This window comes from Sciurus carolinensis, unplaced genomic scaffold (assembly GCF_902686445.1).
Source record: "Sciurus carolinensis unplaced genomic scaffold, mSciCar1.2, whole genome shotgun sequence".
NCBI classification, from domain to species: Eukaryota; Metazoa; Chordata; class Mammalia; order Rodentia; family Sciuridae; genus Sciurus; species Sciurus carolinensis.
The window spans coordinates 326963-348967 of record NW_025920234.1 but is presented as its reverse complement, the minus strand read 5'-3'; the positions used below and the strand labels follow the sequence as shown (position 1 = coordinate 348967).

General features: G+C 37.6%; 1 protein-coding gene and 1 pseudogene across 1 annotated transcript; one reads left to right on the top strand and one right to left on the bottom strand.

Moving 5' to 3' along the window:
• Positions 1–3343: 3343 nt before the first annotated feature.
• Positions 3344–12577, bottom strand: LOC124975264 (vomeronasal type-1 receptor 90-like; the record flags this gene model as incomplete). Its single annotated transcript, XM_047538059.1, has 3 exons — positions 12536–12577; positions 3798–3993; positions 3344–3603 (listed from the first exon to the last, which is right to left on the bottom strand). Coding segments are annotated over exons 1-3 (498 nt in total), but the record flags the coding sequence as incomplete, so codon positions are not given.
• Positions 12578–13492: 915 nt separating this feature from the next.
• LOC124975263 (vomeronasal type-1 receptor 90-like) lies at positions 13493–21236 on the top strand (annotated as a pseudogene).
• The last annotated feature ends 769 nt before the right edge of the window (positions 21237–22005 follow it).

Sequence of the window (22005 nt, the reverse complement as noted above, 5' to 3'; positions counted from 1 at the left end):
AGAGCCACTAGAAGGGAAATGTCTCTCATACTTCCAAGGGAAGCCAGATGTGGTCAGCAAAACTCTAACCCATCCTGCCAGGTGGCACAACTGTTAGAGAAATATCTAAAGAAGTCAGGGGCCTCTCCAAGGTGCCCAAGATTTGTCCCTGACAAAGCTCAGCTGATGCTAAGAGAGGAAAATGTTCAGTTGTGAGCAAATTGGTCTAAGACAACTAATAGGAGGATATAACCACAGTCACACATTGACATTTAAAAAATAAGTACATCTTTTATTGTTACATGAGATGTACCTTTGTGTCAGTCCTTCCAAAAGTAAGTGAAAGTGGGAAGGCATAAAGCCAGGGTTTTGATACAGGAGTGCCTGATAAATATCACAAAAATTTCTGTCTAAGTGGCAAGTCTCTTTTGTGTCAATCTGAGACCTACGAATCTTCCTAATGCCATGCATAGACCAACTTCATCTCTATTTACCTTGTTTGCTGTTATGATTATCATGAGCTGCTACTCAGATTCCTTCTCTGGAGTTTGTGATCCATCACTTGCAGTCTGGTTATTTGATTTAAATAAAGACCTATAAAGAAGACAAGTTTCAAAGCTGGAGAAGACATTACTGAGGACTCCTATTTCCTGGGATGAGTATCCAAACTGCTAAAAAGGTAGAAATCTTTACCATGTGTGAATTCCAAATCAAAATATTAATATATCTAAGATGCCTGGGAATTCCAAAGGGTACATGAACAAAAGTGAAAATAAGACCAAATGTTAGCAAGGAATAAAAGGGGAACTTGGGTGAAATATGAAGTCTGGTACACAGTTTTAGAATACAGCATGTAGGCTTAATTGGGATGCTAGATCCAATCATAGGCATTTTGAACTTTCCAACCTGTATCCAATCATGGGCATTTTAACAATAGGTTTTGCCTTTGTCCTCAACAATTTAAAAATTATTCGATCACATTGATCATTAGTGTGGGTTCCTCCTATCAGAACAAGAGCAATGCTGTGGTGGGACAAAAACTCGGATGGCCTGGCCAGGAGTGCACAAGGACAGCATACAGATCTCCTTGCCAGGTTTATTCAGCATCACAGCATTCTGCAGAAGTCAGGTTTGCCTTTCCCAGTTATTTCTGAGCATGTGTTTCATTCCCGTGGTAACCCAGTATTTCTAAAGCTATGAGGAAGACTGTTTTGTGGCTCTTTTTATTTAATGATCTTAAGTTGGTCCTTTGTTGAAATACTGTCCATGTCACAAAAAGTCCAGATGGATACATTTACACTCACATCCCTCACACATAGCAATAGCTTCTCCCATTGTGATGAGGTCACAACTGTGGAGTTGAGGTGAGAAAGAACAGCTTGAGGGACAGGCAATGCTATAGCCTCAGCACTGATTTGAATCTTCCATAGTATTTGAGCTGATCACAGCACTGTGGAGTTGTGGTTACAGTTACTCAGGCAGCTTAAGCAGTAGGCTCACTGGAGCTCAGGAGTTCAAGAACAGTCTCTGCAACAGAGTGAGATCCCATCAGAAAAATTTTAAAAATTGTATTTGAATATTTTCTGGTGTACAGTATTTATAACTGATATTGAGAGAGGCAAATAAGGCACCAAATGCCTACATTCATCCTCTGGCTAGGGTAGACATTTGAGGAGTCCGAAGAATTAGCAGCCTCCTGTGTCTTTGGGATCAACATCCTTGGGAGTTTTCCACAGGACCCTCAGGAGTAGAGTTGGTATCTCCACATGCTACTGCATAAGGAAGGGGATGTCTTTGGCAGTCCTCCAGAAGTTCACCAGTTCTGCCACTGAACAACTTTCACATTGACCTTGTAGACTTCAATCCAGCAGCCTGAGTTCTTTAGTTATGCCCATGTAACTATAGGTCAAAACACATATCTACCTGCCACATATAGCTATGTTTATGAGCTGCAAGGATGGAGTACTGGGGTTGGGATTTTGTACATTGGTTGTCTGCACCATTGCTGGGACTCTCATGTGCCACTTTAGAATGAAAGTCCTTGTAGCAGCAGCAATACTGATCATTGGCTAGGTGCTGGAAGCCCAGGCCTTGCAGCCTGGCTGTCAGTGGTCAAATTCAGAATTTCTTCACATATATTATCAGCAATTCATTTACTTAATTTATCTGGGACTTAGTTTTCTGCACTATAAAGAGGAGATCATAATACCACAATTCTCATAGCATTACTGTGGTCATTAAGAGTTAATATATACACAGGCTCTGCGTGCACACAGATAGTAACTGCTGTTCTTATTTTTTCAATGTGGATTGCTTTATAAATGACTGTCATCCTTGTGCAGGGGCCATAAGGGACTCTTCTGCACCCTGCCAATGTCAGTATACATGCTGCCAAATGAACACTATTGTTAGCTCTCACCCACGTCAACCATGAGACAGATTTTGTCTCTGTTCTACAACTGAGGTCAAAGAGTAAGATCACTGGTTGGAGGCCACAAAGCCAACAGAAGGAGAACCTGGGTATGAATTAGGTCTGTGTGTTTCCAAGACACCTGAGCTCTCTCCTGTACTGACTCTGTTTACCTGCTGCTATTTTTCCTACCCTCACTGTTATTTGGATGAAAATAAAATAATATTGAAATGAATTAATGTATGAAAATGCAATTGAAAGAAATATTTGGAGAATTCAAGGTACAATTATGATTACAAAAGACCCTGGAGTTAACATGGAGGAAATTTAATTATCCTTACTTACACTGGTTGCTCTAATCAAAGAAATGAACCATAATACTAATCATATCAGGCACATAAAGAGAGTTCTATTTATGCAAATTTTTTCTCTTGCTATGACAAAATACTTCTTCCAAAATGCATTTCTCCAGCCAAGGGACAACTTAGGACACTGAAAGATATCTGATTTAGTCATGCATCATAACAAAAGAGTTCACCAGTTATTTTCCTTTTTTTTTTTTTCTACTAGGGATTGAACCCTGGGAAACTTCACTACTGAGAATATTCCCAGGCCTTTTTATATTGTATTTACAGACAGGATTTTACTAAGTAGTTTAAGGCCTAACTAAGTTACTGAGGCTAACCTCAAACTTGAGATTCTGTCTCAGGCTCCAGAGACACTGGGTTTACAGGTGTGTTCCACAGTACCTGGCTAGACTTAGCAACTTTACAAAGAATAATTGTTCACATTACAACTCCTTCATGCTCATTTGGAAATTCCAAAATACAAAATGTGGAATGACCAAAGGAGGGTTTACCCAGCACTACATAAACATTTCCTTTCCTTCCCCAATATGGATTGGAAGAACTTGATTATCTGTTTTTCAGTGCTAATTAGCATCAAAGCACTGACAGCAGCATAGCCATTGCCCACCAACATGTGGACCCCAAGGCGAGCTGGATCATTCTTCCACATCATTCCAGAGGAGGATGAGAAAATGCAGTCCACAAAGTACATGACCACAAAGGAACCCATGAGCAGTAGGATGGTCCTGTTGGCCCTCAGCTCTGGGGATCCTTTTGGACACAGACTGGTGCTGTGAAGGTGCTGGCACTGCCTCTTATGCCTGCACAAGAGGGTCACCATGTACACACTGAAGAGGGACATGAACCCTATAAAGAAAACATCCCAGAGTGTTCCTATCAGGGAAAAGAGGTGTTGAAGTAGTGACTTGTGGAGGAAACCCTGCCAGATTCACTGAAAAACAGTAAAGCTGATGTATCATTGCTGGGTCCTCCAATGTAGACTAAAACATGAACATTAATGAACATGTTGAACACCCAGAAAATGAGAAAGCAACACAGACTCTTCTGTGGAGATGTCTGTTTGAACTTTGCCAGAAAGGAGCTTCTGGGGCTGAGGGTGATGGCCTGAAGGACACTCAGCATGCAGGTGGTGCTAAGAGACAGGTTCCTCATTAACCTGTACAGGTAGACAACTGCTTTACATGTGATGTCATTCCAAATGTCCTGAACCCCAAAAATGTCTATATCCAGGAATATCTGATTAATAGCATCAGCATATGAATTAGTGCCAAGTGAGCGATAGTGAGATCAGTCAGTTTGGGCCTACACTGTAGAAGGAATGTGACTTTGTGGGAGAGAAGCAGGAAGACATTGGCTGCAATCCCAACGACAATTTTGGAGGAAAGGGCATTTCTCAGAGCAATAAAAGTGTAACCTGGATTGCTTTTTGTCATTTTTTGGGGGGTCAATATCTGAGGATAACATGAAGATAAATTCTCTGCATCACAATTATTACAAGCTTCAGCATTCCCAACAACCAAGAATTTCCACATCAATATATGTGAGTACTCTTTAGTGCACCCTTTCCAAACTCTTTTAATACTCAAGTCCAGATTCTTCTTTTTAACACTATGCCTTGTTTTCCAGGGTAAGACAACATTAATTTGTATTTTTGTGTGCAGAAACCTCTTAAAAACCTGAGCATGGTAGCATTTTAAGTGAATTCAAATGAGGCAGATTGCAGGAATGTCCAAATAGAATTCCCAAGGAGAGGGTGTCAATGGGGCAGCCTCATACAGGTCTACACATACAGTATCCTCCACTGTGGACTGTTCATCACCAGATTGTAAGCAAAATATTGATATATGTGGGCTCTGACATTAGATGCTTGCATTCATTTACTTACTTTTTGGTTGTGGGAATTGAACCCAGGTTTGCTCAACCACTGAGCCTTATCTGCAACTCTGTTTAAGTATTTTACTTAGAAACACGTTCTCATTGAGTTGTGCAGGGCCTTGCTAAGTTGCTGAGTCTGCCTTTAGACATGTGATACTCCTGCATCAGCTTCACAAGCTGCTGGGGTTACAGGTGTGAGCCACTGCATTCCACGCAACTTAAATAGTTTGTGGGGCACACTTTTCAGTGTTTTAAATAGGAGACAGGAATGTACCCTGGCCTTGAGACAGGCATTTCCATAAGATATCAAGTTTTTATATCTTAAGAAAGGAATGGTATTTCTACATAAGAGAGAGAAGAAAAATCATACTAAACAACTTGGTGATGACATCCTCATGTAATATTTCCCTATAGAATGAAAGTATTAGTTTTATATCAATTTTAATTTGAGGTATATACCTATGATGTACACAACATTTTAAATGAGACTTGTAGCATATTTGAACAATTATATCATCTGATAAACAAGTGGGTAAGACTATCAGATAATTTCCTACTTACCCAAAAATTTATCACTACAATCAGTTACTAATGGTGAACAAAAGTGACAAAGAGTGAAGTATTGCAAGGCTAGTAAAATAATTGCTTTGAAAACTTTGGAGATACGATGGTCTAAAGTGGAAAGTGAATAGTCACTTTAAAAAATTTAATTTCTTGCAAATGATTAATTTAGTATAAACAATTCTGTATATACACCTTCAGCTAAAAGAGATCTACTCCTTTGGTGTGTGCAAAAGAAATAGAAATAAATGCTAATATAAAGATCCAGTGGTCTTCACATTTTGGGAGCCACCGACTGTCATTTGTAGCACAGTACTACATGGTTTCAGTCTTCTGTGTTGCTTTAACTAGAATATACCCATTTCTGCAGCCTATTTCAAGTAAGATATAAGATATACAGTGCTGTTTTGATAAAATTTCTTTAAGACAAAATAAACTGGATATATAATATTTCATGATGCCCTTTAAAATGATATAAAATGAAATTACTGATTCCCTTCTACACTGTTACTTCTGTGAAATACAGGTTTTTCTTGAATTCAGTTGAATTTAGTTTAAAAAATAAACCACAGACCATTTGCCTGCCTCTCACCAGTCCATCGCCTGCCTTACACCTATCCATCACCCAACACAAAGGGTTCACCTCCTGATCGTCCAACAACAGTCAGCAAATTGATCGCCAACCACCAGTGGAGCACCAGCTGCCTGCTGTTCCCTGGAAGTTTACTGTTACAGGACCTGCAATGACCACGTGGCTGTGGTCATTTTTGAGACAACAGCCAGGCCCAGTAGGACCCCTGGTCGGACTGACTGAGAGCTGTCTCCAGGATCCCTCAGCCTGACTGATCACTCCCTGCCTTGGGGGCCCTCACATCGACTGAATGTTCCCTGCTGCCAGGACCCTCAGACCAACTGACTGTGCCCTATCACCAGGACCCCAGACTGACTGATTGCAACTGACCTCCAGGATCCCACATCCACACCAAACACACCAACCTCCAGGACCCCTGCATGACCAACCATATCCCACCTCCAGGACTTCCTGTTGGCCAACACTGAGCTACAGAAACCCCATTTGCCAACATATTTCAAAGCCAGAGTGACCATATTGAATAATTCTGGAAACCATAGCTCCAGTCTTTAGGGGGGCAAAATCCATCCTGAGATGCCTGCTGGAGGCTTGAAGCTCATTGTCAGGTACCTCTCTTGCATAAGCCTACTGAACTCTGGAAGATTTCATTACTATATAACTGTTATACTGTAGATTTTCTTTTTGCTCCTTATTGAAAAAAATTGTTTTTATTTCTTTACTTTTCTTGCTCTCTTTTCTTTTCATTTACCTGTTCCCTCAGAGACTCTTTCTCCCTTTTTGCATGCTAACATACAATTTCTTTTGATTACACTCTCAAACTTTCTATTATCTAGAACTACTGTATATTCTTTTCTTATCCCATTAACAACCACATATTACATCCCTCTGCATCCACTTTGTCCTCCATTAGAAACTGCAGACCTTATTGCAAATCTGTTTGTTTTATTGAAGATAATATTTGAACTCATTCTGTTTATTAGGACAATTTTGTTATTGTCCTCATTGGGGCTATCTGGTCTAGGATTGCATAGTGTCTGAATTGGGAACTGCTAATATTGATCTCCCCTTAAAGAAAGGGTTTTGGAAACCTATAAGGCCACTATAAGCCTATAGGGGGAAATCTGTAATACCCCAGATCTGCACTGCTAGAGGGGAAGATACATGAACATGAAAAAACAAGGGAAGAAAATGATCCAAACAAATCTAGATTCTATATTAATAGAATCCAATGACAGTATGTTAGAAGAAATGTCAGAAAAGGACTTCAGATTATACATGATCAAGATGACTTGCGAAGCAAAGGATGAGATAAGAGACCAAATGCAGGCAATGAATGATAATACCAATAAGCTGAAAGAGCACTTGCAGGAAGCAAAAGATCATTTCAACAAAGAGATAGAGATTCTCAAAAAAAACCAAAATGGAAATCCTTGAAATGAAGGAAACAATAAACCAAAAAAAAAAAAAAACTCAATGGAAAGCATTACCAAAAGACTAGATCACTTGGAAGACAGAACCTCAGACAATGAAGACAAAATATTTAATCTTGAAAATAAAGTTGCACAGAGAAGATGGTAAGAAATCATGAACAGAATCTCCAAGAACTATGGGACATCTTGAAAAGACCAAATTTAAGAATTATTGGGATTGAGGAAGGCACAGAGAAACAAACCAAAGGAATGAACAACCTATTCAATGAAATAATATCAGAAAATTTCCCAAACCTGAAGAATGAAATGGAAAATCAAATACAAGAGACTTACAGAACACCACATGCACAAAATCACAAAAATCCACACCAAGTCACATTATAATGAAAATGCCTCACATTCAAAATAAAGATAAGATTTTGAAGACCGCGAGAAAAAAGCATCAGATTACATATAGGAGGAGACCAATACAGATAGCAGTCGATTTCTCAACCCAGACTCTAAAAGCTAAAAGGGCCTAGAACAAAGTATTTCAAACTCTGAAAGAACATGGTTGCCAACCAAGAATCCTATACCCAGCAAAACTAACCTTCAGATTTGAAGATGAAATAAAATCTTTCCATGATAAACAAAAGTTAAAAGAATTTACAAATAGAAAGCCTGTGCTACTGAATGTTCTTAACAAAATATTCCATAAGGAGGAAAAGAAAAACAACAATGGAGGTCAGCAAAGGGAGGAACTACCTTAGAGAAAAACCACTCAAAGGAGAAACCAAGCCAACATAAAAACCAAAAATAAGACAAATGACTGGGAATATAAATAATATCTCAATAACAAGACTGAACATTAATGGCATAAACTCATCAATCAAAAGACAGAGACTGACAGAATGGATTAAAAAGAAAGACCCAACAATATGCTGCCTCCAAGAGACTCATCTCATACAAAAAGACATCCACAGACAAAAGGTGAAAGGATGGGAAAAAACTACCATGCACATGGACTCAGTAAAAAAGTGGGGGTTTCCATCCTTTTATCAGATAAAGTGGACCTCAAGACAGAGTTAGTCAGGAGGGATAAAGAAGGACTTTTTATATTGCTTAAGGGAACCATAAATCAGGAAGACATAATGATAGTAAATATTTATGCCCCAAACAATGGTGCATCCCTGTACATCAAACAAATCCTTCTCAATTTCAGGAATCAAATAGACCACAACACAATAATTCTGGGTGACTTTAATGCAGCACTGTCACCACTAGATAGATCTTCCAAACAAAAACCAAACAAAGAAATCATAGAACTCAATAACACAATCAATAACGTAGACTTAATAGAAATATATAGAATATTCCATCCATCAACAAGCAGATTCACTTTCTTCTCAGCAGCACATGGAACCTTCTCGAAAATAGACCATATGTTATGCCACAAAGCAGCCCTTAGGAAATGAAAATAATAGAGATACTGCCTTGTATTCTATCAGATCATAATGGACTGAGAGTAGAAATCAATGACAAAATAAAAAACAGAAATTACCCCAACACCTGGAGAATAAATAATATGCTATTGAATGAAACATGGATAAGAAAAAAAAATCAGGGAGGAGATAAAAAAATTCTTAGAGGTCAATGAGAATGATGATACAACATATCAAAATCTCTGGGACACTATGAAAGTGGTACTAAGAGGAAAATTCATTGCATGGAGTGCATTCCAGAAAAGAATGAAAAGTCAACAATTAAATGACCAAACATTACAGCTCAAAGCCCTAGGAAAAAAAGAACAGAAAAATAGCAAAAGTAGTAGAAGACAGGAAATAATTAAAATCAGAGCTGAAATCAATGAAATTGAAACTAAAGAAACAATTCAAAAAATTGACAAAACAAAAAGTTGGTTCTCTGAAAAAATAAACAAAATAGAAAACCCCTTAGCCACACTAACAAAGAGAAGGAGAGAGAAGACTCAAATTACTAAAATTCATGATGAAAAAGGAAATATCACGACAGACACCACTGAGATATAGAATATAATGAGAAGCTACTTTGAAAATCTGTATTCCAACAAAATAGAAACTAACGAAGACATTGACAAATTTCTAGACACATGCTCCTCCCAAACGCAACCAGGGGGACATATACAATTTAAACAGATCAATATCAAGGAATGAAATAGAAGAAGCCATTAAAAATCTACCATCCACAAAAAGCCCAAAACCAGATGAATTCTCAGCCGAGTTCTACAAGACCTTCAATAAGAACTCATTCCAATACTTCTCAAATTATTCCAGGAAGTAGAAAAGATGGGTACCCTACCGAACTCATTCTATGAAGCTAATATCACCATCATACCCAAACCAGGAAAAGATACTTCAGGAAAGAAAATTTTAGACCAATATCCTTGATGAATATAGATGCAAAGATCCTTAACAAAATATTGGCAAACAAAATTCAAAAACATAATAAGAAAATTGTGCACCACGACCAAGTGTGGTTCATCCATCGAATGCAACAATGGTTTAACATCTGTAAATCAATAATTGTAATCCATCATGTCAATAGACTTAAGGATAAGAATCATATGGTTATATCCATTGACGCAGAAAAAGCATTTGACAAAAGACAACACCCCTTCATGCTCAAAACACTAGAAAAATTAGGGATAGTAGGAATATACCTGAACATTGTAAAGGCTATTTATGCTAAGCTCATGGCCAACATCATTCTTAATGGAGAAAAACTGAAACCATTCCCTTTAAAATGGGAACAAGACAGGGATGTCCTCTTTCACCACTTCTATACAACATTGTCCTCGAAACTCTAACCAGAGCAATTAGGCAGACCAAAGAATTTAAAGGGATACGAATAGGAAATGAGGAACTTAAGCTGTCATTATTTGCTGATGACATGATTCTATATTTAGAGGATCCAAACAACTACTCCAGAAACCTTCTAGACCCCATCAATTAATTCAGCAAAGTAGCAGGCTTTAAAATCAACATGCATAAATCTAAAGCATTTTTATACACAAGCAATGAAACAGCTGAAAGGGAAATGAGGAAAACAACTCCATTTGCAATAGCCTGAAAAAAAAAGGAACTTGGGCAGCAATCTAACCAAAGAGGTAAAAGATCTCTACAATGAAAACTACAAAATATTGAAGAAAGAAATTGAGGAAGACCTTAGAAGATGGAAAGATCTCCCATGTTCTTGGATAGGCAGAATTAATATTGTCAAAATGGCCATACTACCAAAGGTGCTATACAGATTCAATGCAATTCCAATTAAAATCCCAATGATGTATCTTACAGAAATAGAGAAAGCAATCATGAAATTCATCTGGAAGAATAAGAAACCCAGAATAGCTAAAGCAATCCTTAGCAGGAAGAATGAAACAGGGGGTATCACAGTATCAGTACCTCAACAATACTTCAAAGCAATAGTAACAAAAATGGCATAGTATTGGCATCAAAATAGAGAGGTAGATCAATGGTACAGAATAGAGGATATGGACAGAAACCCAAGGAAGTACAATTTTTTAATACTAGACAAAGGTGCCAAAAATATCCAATGGTGTAAAGACAGGCTGTTTAACAAACAGTGCTGGGAAAACTGGAAATTCACACACAGCAGAATGAAAATAAACCCCTATCTCCCACCTTGCACAAAAAGCAACTCACAATGGATCAAGGACTTTGAAATCACACCAGAGACCCTGCATCTCCTGCATCTTATAAAAGAAAAAGTAGGTCCAAATCTTCAATTTGTTGGCTTAGGTTCAGACTCCCATAGCACAAGAAACAAAAGCAAGAATCAATAACTGGGATCGATTCAAACTAAATAGCTTTCTCTCAGCAAAGGAAACTATCAGCAATGCGAAGAGAGAGCCTACAGAGTGGGAGAATATCATTGCCACTCATACTTCAGATAGAGCACTAATTTCCAGAATATATAAAGAACTCAAAAACTCTACACCAAGAATACAAAAAACCCAATCAACAAATGGGCTAAGGATATGAACAGACACTTCACAGAATAAGATCTACAAGCAATCAACAAACATATGAAAAAATGTTCAGCATCTTTAGTAATAAGAGAAATACAAATCAAAACTACACTAAGATTCCATCTCACCCCAATTAGAATGGAGATTATCAAGAAGACAAGCAACAATAGGTGTTGGTGAGGATTTGGGGAAAAAGGTACACTCATACATTGCTGGTGGGACTGCAAATTAGTGCAGCCATTCTGGAAAGCAGTGTGGAGATTCCTTAGAAAACTTGGAATGACCCAATATTTGACCCAGCTATCCCACTCCTAGTCCTATACCCAAAAGACTTAAAATCAGCATACTGCAGAGATACAGCCACATCAATGTTCATAGCTTCTCAATTCACAATAGCCAGACTGTGGAACCAACCTAGATATCCTTCAATTGATGAATGGATAAAGAAACTGTGATATATATATATATATATATATATATATATATATATATACACACATATAATATATACACACATATATATATGTACACAATGGAATATATATATAAATGTACATATATATGTATATGTACACAATGGAATATTACTCTGCTATAAAGAATAATGAAATTAGGTCATTTGCAGGCAAATGGATGAAACTGGAGAATTCATGCTAAGAGAGATAAGCCAATCTCAAAAATCCAAAAGATGAATGACCTTACTGATAAGCAGATGATGACACAAAATGGGGGATGAGAGGGGGGAAGAGTGGAGGAAGGAGGGATTGTATATAGGGAAAAGAGGGGTGGGAGGGGTGGGGGGAAGGGAAAAAATAATAGAGTGAATGAAACATCATTACCCCATGTAAATGTATGGTTACGCAAGTGGTATACTGTTACTCCATGTACAAACAGAAACAACATGTATCCCATTTGTTTACTTTAAAAATAGATTTAAAAAATAAAAAATAAATAATATAAATCACAGAAGACCAAAGTTCAGGAGGAATTGTCTTTCTGAATTATCTGTAGACTGTAGAATGAGGGCACAACATTGCTAAGGGGCCTCCAACCCTGTCTGCTTGATCATGGGAAAGAAGGTTTGAGCTGGAATGTGCCACAGACTTGCAAACATGGGAAGGGAATCATGATTTCAGGGGAGCAGTATCTGAAACCAGTGGAATATTACATTTTTTTTCCTGTAGGAGAGGTATCTGCTGCCTTCCCAGCCCTGGCATGCATATTCCAGCTCTCCTGCTCAGGGGGCTTCAGCCATTCCCATCTGCCACATTTTGCCCTGGGAGACACTGAATCACCTGGCTGGGTGACACTCACCTCGTGCCTGGCACACAGGGTGGCACAGGTTTTCTCCCCCATTTCTTAGGTACTCTTTTATTTCAGAATAGGACAGGGGACCAAGAGCATGTTGATTTTGGAAAGAAATGTAAGTACATGAACACTAAATAATCCAGCATATGAAATATTTTTCTAAGCAAGTGTAAGGAAAGTCAAGAAACAAATGTAACTTTATTTTTTAAATTATTCATTTTTTCTAATAAGTTATACATTACAATAGAATGCATTTGGACACCTCGTACACAAATGGGGCACAATTTCTCATTCCTTCAAAAATGTTAGAAATGAGAAAATATAAATGAGTAGAAGTGTCCATGAATCATTCAGATTATAACTAAACAGAAAAGAAAAAAGGAAAAAAATCTCAATGATAAGTTACAGCACTGTTGCCACTGTAGTTTAGAACATTCTCCATTTTCCATCTTAGTGTGTTAGGTGGGATGCCCCTGAGTGTGATGCCTGCTGCACCCTCAGGGTGGGCTTGCTGGAGTGAGAGAGGAAATTCTACAGGTGAAAATCCTGGATGGGACATGTCGGCTCAGTTAGTCTCCGGGTTCTTCCTTGAATGGTAATTTGTCAGGAGATTTTTGATCTGGTCACCTCCCAGGCCCATCAATTGCTAGTCCATGCTTGATGACAGCACTCCAGGGATCTCCCTTAGGTTCCAAACATTTGATGGAGAGCTGATTCTTAATTCCCTCCATCAGATAAAGACCTCACATTTCCTGTTCTGTTGGATTCAGTCTCCAAATTCAATAACCCCTGCCCATTCCCTTTTACATTGCTAGCCAGATGCATCTCTCCCAGACCACCCTGCAAGCAGCAGGATTGAAAAAAGTGGGGCAGAGTTGAGAGGCATTCCAAGACAAGTATTCCCATGTGTAAACCACTCTCCACATTTGATTTTCTCCTGTTCACTTAGGCCCACACTATGTCATGCAGTGTGGGTTTGCCAGGAATTGGCTGCCCAGCTGCCATCCTGCACCTCTCTACAAAGTGTTTCCTTCCTCTGTGTTCTGCAGTCTGCAAGAAGGGAGTGATACAGCTTCTATTCTGCGGAAGAATATGGTAAGGTATCTTTTTTTTGAGACATTATATATGTATTTATTTATTTATGTTTGTTTCTTTTTTATTTTTACTCATTATTTTAATTTTTATTTTTACAGACTGCATTTATATTCATTGTACACAAATGAGGTACAACTTTTCATTTTTATGGTTGTTCACAATGTAGATTCACACCATTCATGTAATCATACGTATACATAGGGTAATACAGTCTCAGTAAACCATCTTTCCTTCCCCCATCCCCTCCCACCCCATTTTCCTCTACACCATCTAAAATTACTCCATTCCACTAATACCTCTCCATCACCCCATCCCGTTATGTATCATCATCCACTTATCAGAGAGAACATTCGACCTTTGGTTTTTTGAGCTTGGCTTATATCACTTAGCATGATAGTCTCCAACTCCATCCATTTACCAGCAAGAGCCATAATTTTGTTCTTCTTTATGGTTGAATAATATTCCATTGTGTATGTATACAACCGTTCTGTATTCATTCATCAACTTAAGGGCATCTATGTTGGTTCCACAATCTAGATATTGTGAATTGAGCAGCTATGAACATTGATGTGGCTGCATCACTGTAATGTGCTGATTTTCAGTCCTTTAGGTATAGGCCAAGGTGTGGGATGACTGTGTCAAATGATGTGTTCATTCCAAGATTTCTGAGGAATCTCCATACTGCTTTCCATAGTAGATGAACCAATTTGCAACTCCACCAGCAATGTGAGTGTGACTTTTTCCGCACATCCTCGCCAACACTTAATATTGCATGTGATCTTGGTAATAGCCATTCTAATTAGAGTTAGATGAACTCTTAGGGCGGTTTTAATTTGCATTTCTCTAATTACTAGGGATGATGTGCACTTTTTCATGTATTTGTTGATCACCTGTATATCTTCATCTGTGAAGTGTCTGCCCATTTCCTTAGCCCATTTATTGACTGGGTTCTTTGTATATTGGGTGTAAAGTTTTTTAAGTTCTTTATAAATTTTGGAGATTAGTGCTGTGTCTCAAGTGTATGTGGAAAAGATTTTCTCCCACTCTTTAGGCTCTCTTTTCACATTATTCTTTGCTGAGAAAAAGGCTTTTAGTTTGAATCCATCCCATTTATTGATTCTTGCTTTTATTTCTTGTGCTTGGGGAGTCTTGATAAAGAAGTCTGATCCAAAGCCAACATGATGAAGATTCAGGCCCACTGTTTCTTCTATTTGGTGAAAGGTCTCAGATCTAATTCCTAGATTCTTGATACATTTGAGTTGAGTTTTGTACAAGGTGAGATGGGTTTAATTTCATTTTACTGTATATAAATGAGGAAAACTACTGTGCTCACAATAGTCTCAAAAAATACTTGGGAATCAATATAACAAAAATGGTGACAGATCTCTGCAATGAAAATTACAGAACATTACAAAGAAATTCAGGAAGGCCTTAGAAGTTGGAAAGATCTCCCGTGTTCTTGGGGAGATATATTATCAAAATGACCATACCTCCAAAGGCACTATATGGATATAATGCAATTCCAATTAAAATCTAAATAACATTCCTCATAAAAATAGAGAAAGAAATCATGAAATTCATCAGGAAGAACAAAAGATGCAGAATATCCAAAGCAATTCTGGGCAGGAAAAGTGATGCGGGAGCTATCACAATACCAGAACTTAAACTCTACTATAGAGAACAGTAACAACAATGGCATGGTATTGGCACCAAAACAGACATGTAGACCAATGGTACAGAACAGAAGACACAGAGACAAACCTACATAAGTACATAAGGACAGAAAAAGGTGCCAAAAACAAACAATGGAGAAAAGATAGCTTCTTCAACAAATGGTACAGTAATTTTATTCTCTGATCTCTCCAGACCTCATGTCAGATAACATTGATTTCAAGCCATAGTTCACCAGAAGGGACCAAGAAGGACATATCATAGTGCTTAAAGGAATTATACATTAACCACACATAGGAATCATAAATATTTATGCCCCAAACAATAAAGCATCTATGTACATCAAACAAATCCTTCACAAATTCAAGAATGAAATTGACCACAATAAAAAAATGGGTGATTTTAACACATCTCTCTAGCACTGGATAGACTCTCCAAACAAAAACTAAAGATAGAAAGTATAGAACTAAATAATGTAATTAATAACTTTGAATTAACAGACATATATAGAGTGTTTCATCCATCAATGATTGAATATACTTCCTTCTCAGGAGCATACAGATCCTTCTCTAAAATAGACCAAATCTTAGGCCACAAAGTAAATTTTAGCAAATACAAAATTATAGGGATAATACTATGCATTCTATCAGATCATAGAGGAATGAAACTAGAAATCAACAATAAAATAAAAATAGAGGTTACTCTAAAGTCTAGAGACTAAGTAATACACTATTAAATGATCAATGAATATCAGAAGAAATCAGGGATGAATTAAACAACACTCAGAGGTAAATGAGAATATAGATGCAACATGTGAAAATCTTCATGACACTATGAAGGCAGTTCTAAGAAGAAAGTTGATTGCACTGAGCTCCTTTATTAAAAGAATAGAAAATCACCAAATAAATAACCTAACATTGCATCTCAAAGGCTTGTAGTTCATGGGCTTCCATATTGTACCAGGTCTCATAAATCTTCATAAAAATATGTAAAAATTGCTAAGGAAACAAATATTCATTTTTATTGTTCCTTTCAAAGGAAATGTATGCCTTTAAATTCTCCATTAAACAGGATGAAGGATGATCACCATGTTCCCCACAGAGTGGAGTCTAGTTCAGACTCTGCCTTAGCTTCAAGTATGTTCTATCTGCCTGCTATTATCTCATCCAAGCCTACAGATCTGCCTCTGTTTTTCCATTTTTTTAGTGTTTGCTTTCCTGTGATACAGAGCTTGAATCCAGAAATTTTCAGAATGGAAATCATGGAGTACATGGGCAGTAACATCAGGAAACAAGGTGATCCACATGAGAATGGAGTGGAAATGAGGACATTGTATTGGGAAGAACATCAGAGCCACAGGAGGTACTGGGACACTCTCACCCCAGAATCCAGGCATCACAACATGTGGAATGTGTATGAGATCATTTGAACTTCAGATCAAATGAGAAGTTGTGTTGGATAAATGATTGGCACAAACTTTCTTTTTCAAGGGAACTTGGAGGAACTCTTGAGCCCCACTCTCCCCAGGTGACTATTATCCAGAACAGAATCCAATCAAGGGTCAGATGAAATGTTCCACTGGGTCTCCACAGTCCTGTGCTCACCAGTGGGATCTTGTCACCTTTCTAGAGACACTAAAATTACAGGCTGTGGAGAGATGAGCTCACAGCAACCTTTTCTTAAAACTCACAGTTTATTCTCAGGCTCACCAATTGTCCATATCCAAGCAGGGGTCTCTCAGTACCACAGTTGTAATGAGGGACTGTGTGGGGTTTCTAGGATGGAAGGGAGCAAATTGGGTCCTTTAGTTATGTTTTTCATGGCTTGAGAAGAAACATCCAGCTCTAACCACTCTACTCAGCCCAGACAACAGTGCTCTTTAAAAATGCCATGTGAGAAGTTTTCCAAAATTATGTCATCCACTAAATTAGAGACAGAAAATTAGTCAGTATTTTCCATGGGAAATGTCAATTATTTCATATTTCTGTTTAATTTTCATCAGACAACTATAGCAGTATTCAAGTTATGTATTCTTTCTATGCTCTCATCTTTCCCTGCCACTTTTTATTAAAAATACTGTTTTGCTTCCCTTATCTTCTTGAAAAAACAGAACTATTATTGATATTGAGGAATTAAAAATAATTTGACATACTCCAAAAGCTAATAAGGGTAACCTCACATTGCCGCAAGCATCTATTTTAGATTCTCATAATTCTTTCTTGTCCTACTTTTAAAAAATTGAATTTCATGCTTCCAGTCCAATGCATGTGCACTGCCAACTACCACATTTCAAGGGAGAAGGCAGTGATCCTGATGAAATCTTCCCCTAAAATATTATAAAGATAAGAGAACCTGATGGTGGATACCTTTTCCATGTCCCAAAAGACCCTGAAATATAATTTGCAATAGCTCAGTGGGAAGAACATTTAACTCCATTAATCTTTTCTTTTTCTTATTCATTTGAAAAATTTCCTTCACAATTCCATAATAATAAATGTTTCTGAAAAGCATTTAGTTAGGAAGAATACTTGGAGAATTTGGACCTCACCTGTTCAGTTCTGTGTGCTCAAGTTATATTTTTTTAAGTACATCTTCTCATGCACATGCATTTACAGAAAAGCCACATAAAACTATCTCATTTTCTTCTTTCCAAAGCAATTTGGACTTGACTGATGTCACTATTCAGTTGATCATGGAAACAGACACTGATGAAGGTATGTTTTGGTTTCTCATTAAGAAAAGTTTAGTGTCTGTGATGAAGCTGCTTTGGAGTTTCCTGTTGATGTTAGAAAAGTAATCTTTCTTCTCATGTTTCTGAATACAGGCTTTAAATTATTGTTAGTGTCTTACTGGCAGTGTGAACTCTGAGCTGCACTTAGATTTCCAATTTAAAAACAAATGGACTATTTTCAGGTAGATTTGTCAGGAATACTTGTCTTTTGTTTGTTCATACCTTTTCCAGCTTTCCTCCTACATATTCTGGGTGCTTGTATTTTTCCCGAGGCTCTGCATGAAGCATGGTAATGGTTGGAGATGGCTCTGTACTCCCAGATGTGGAAGCAGCTTATCCCTAGTTTCTTCATAGTTTCCCCGCTAGAACTGTGCCACAAAGTAAGAGCTTGCTGCCAGAACTCATTTGTCTATTTTACCTTAGCAGACAGAAGGCCATGTAAGCAGTAGTGAGGTTTAACTGTGGGCCATGAGAAAACAAAGTATGCTCCTTTGTTGTTGTTATTGTCATTATTATTTTAGTAACCAGGAATTGAACCCAGAGGTGCATATACAATGAACCCCATCTTCACCCTTTTTATGTTGTATTTAGAGACATGTTCTTGCTACATAACTTAGAGTCTTGCTAAGTTGTGGAGGCTGGCCTTGAACTTGAGATCCTGCAGCCCATCCTCCCAAATAAGTGGGATTTTCCTAGTATCTATTTTTCACATCTATATGCTCCTGAACTACTTAAACCTTAAGTCTTTGCTTCTAAGATGATATTATGGTTCAATATATGAAAACACAAATTAAATCTTAATTATTACATATCTGAGTAAATACATACATTGCCCAGGAAAACATTCTGCCAGTAAATTAACATAAAATTTTGTAGAATGTAGGGTGGGTGCACAGCTCAGTTGTACAGAACATTTCTAGAATATGTGTGGTCCTGGACTTGATCCTCAGTACTGCAAGGAAAGAGAATCCAGTATCAAATTTATACATGGACATCTTGAGTCTGGAGAAATACCAGTACTTTCTGAAAGGAGCGAAGAATACCTGGCATCCTAGAAGATTCATATTGCAAGGTTAGGTTGGATATTTATCCTTTAATTAACAGTTTAAAATGGAGTAAACCTGAAACTATTTTAATTATAATTCTGTTTACCAAAATGATTTCATATATTTAACTAAAAAATCCAAGTGTATTCCTGCTATTATTTAATAACTGAAATTGGCTCCCATAGGACAAATTCTGACCTGATTAAAAAATAATTAAAATTATAACTGTATAGGTGGATTCAAATAGTTCCACAGTTCCATCACATTTCTCTGAACAGGAACTGCCAACAGAATCTAATATTCTGGTAATTTTTAACCTCTGTGAAATTGGCATAGAATTGACCAGTTAATAAGAGAACTCTATGAAGTATATCAACTTATGTCAATAAGGATCTGCACAATTTTGAAAATAGAACAATTCAATAGTGCCCATTCTTAGCAGGAAGACTTCCATGTTTGGCACATAAGCTTCATCCTTTTTAAATCACTGTGTCTTCAGCACATACATAATAAGACTCCTGACTATGTAGATGAGATGAACCCAGAGCTCAGGACGTGGGCTTCTCAAGGTTGCATGCTTATCCTTTACATGCAAGATCATATAGGTACATTCAAGCCATCTGACTTCAGAGATTGCAATTCTTAGCATTTTCTCTGTGAATACATTAACAAAAGTACATGTGTTCATGAACAAAAGAGAATAAAGGTAACACAAAACCAATGTAAATATGCATTGTCTAAGATATTGATTATTTTGGGGGGATTTTATTTCCAAAGAAATCCCAATGATTTTAATTTACCAAAAATACACAGTCCTTACTATATTCCTGGAATGTAATCAAGATAATGGTCAGCATGAAAACAAGAAATCACTCTTGCAGTAAGACCTCACCATGAGAAATGCAAGGTCATAACAGGGAAAATTTTCTAAACAGTGTGGTAATTTTTAATTTAGAGTGGAAAATTTTGTACTTTTTATCAAGGATAATCCAGCCATGATTTGAAATGATGGGGAAAGTGTGAGAGAGGCAGGCTTCCAAAGGGTGCCAGGGAACCTTTAGTATTGGAGGGGGAAATGGGCATTGGGACAGGTCCACAAGTTTTTCTCATGGACTACTATTGGCTGAATTGGATGAAACTTAATATTTATGATAATGATTTTCCTTACTTTTCTTCTCAAATATGTATCCCATGATTCCTTACTCCCAAAGATGGGAAAATACAAAAATTACATGACATTATTAATGAAAGAAATGCCTTTTACTCTGAAGTTGGAATTGGGATCTTGGCCAACATCATCCTTTTTCTGTTCCATCTCATCAAGTTTCTCTTTGACAGAAGGCTCAAGAACACTGATATGATCACTGGTCTCTTGGCCCTAATCCACTTGCTGATGCTGCTTGCCATGGGGTTCATAGCTACAGATACTTTTACATCTCAGCAGAGGCTTTGGGATGACATCACATGTAAATCACTGATCTACTTGTACAAGTTTTTGAGGGGCTTCTCCATGTGTGCTGCCTGCCTGCTGAGTGTCCTCCAGGCCATCACCCTCAGCCCCAGAAGCTCCTGTTTGGCAAAGTTCAAGTATCAATCCCCACCTGAAAGCTTGAGTTCCTTTTTTTCCTGTTGCTTTTTTATACATCCTTTAGTACTCACTTCTCAATATCTGTGGTTGCAAATTCCAATGTGACCTCACACAGCCTGATATTTCTCAATGATTTCTGCACTATATTACCCATGAGTTACTTGCTGAGGCATGCATTTTCCTTACTGGGTATATTTCGGGATGTCTTTCTTTTAGGGCTCATGGTGCTCTTGAGTGGATACATGGTGACCCTGCTGTGCAGGCATAGGAGGCAGTGCCAGCACCTTCACAGCACCAGCCTGTCTCCAAAAGCCTCGCCAGAACAGAGGGCCACCAGGACCATCCTGCTACTGATGGGCTTCTTTGTGCTCATGTACTGTTTGGACTTCATTTGTCTCCTCCTCTAGAACTCTATGGAACAATAACCCTGTTTGTTGTTCTATCCAGATGATGGTGTCCAATGGCTATGCCACAATCAGTCCCTTGGTTTTCATCTGTACTGAAAAACAAAGTGCTAACTTTGTGAAATGCTTATGGTGGGAGAGGAGTAAATGTTCAATCTTTGCAGATGGATAAATTATCTGAATTCACCACTGCACAGCTTTGATACAATTAATCATGGAGTAGTGCATATGGATTGTGTTGAATGAGTAGATGAAGTGGGGTATTTTAAATGATTATTTTGAAATCTGTGAATGAGAAATACATCTCAGATTATTATCCAAATGGCTCCAAGACAAACTAGGAATTTCATATTTCTGATTTATGATTCAAAGGGAACCCTGAAAGGCAAATATCACTTACATTATGGGTATTAGTCCTTATGTGAGAGATTGGAATAATGCCTAATAAATCAATAGTCTCAGTAACTTCTGTTATGCCTAATAGAATGTAAATATCTCATAATACATTGTTCAAGTGTACTTTTATGAATATAACAAAAAATTGGATAGAGGGACACAAATTACCATTTGAAACAATTGGTCATGGAAATAGTCTCATATCCATAAGCATATGAACGTGTAGACATGTGATCTGGATATATCTCAGCAATAAATAGGAAGGAGATTCTGATGCAAAGGTAACCACAGATTAATCTTCAAGTTATAATGCCAAGTGAACCATCATTTACAATAGAATCAATACTGTATAAATCAATACTTAAAGGGTGAAACTTGTGGTAGTATGAATTATAAAGACAATATAGCATATTCCAGTAGTTAAGGAAGAAGTGCATTTGGGAATTCTTGTTTGATGGATACAGAGATAGAGTAGGAAGTAGAAAAAGTGGGGAGAGAGTGGAGATTATGCATGTAGTCAAATTTGAATGTCCTTAATTCACTGA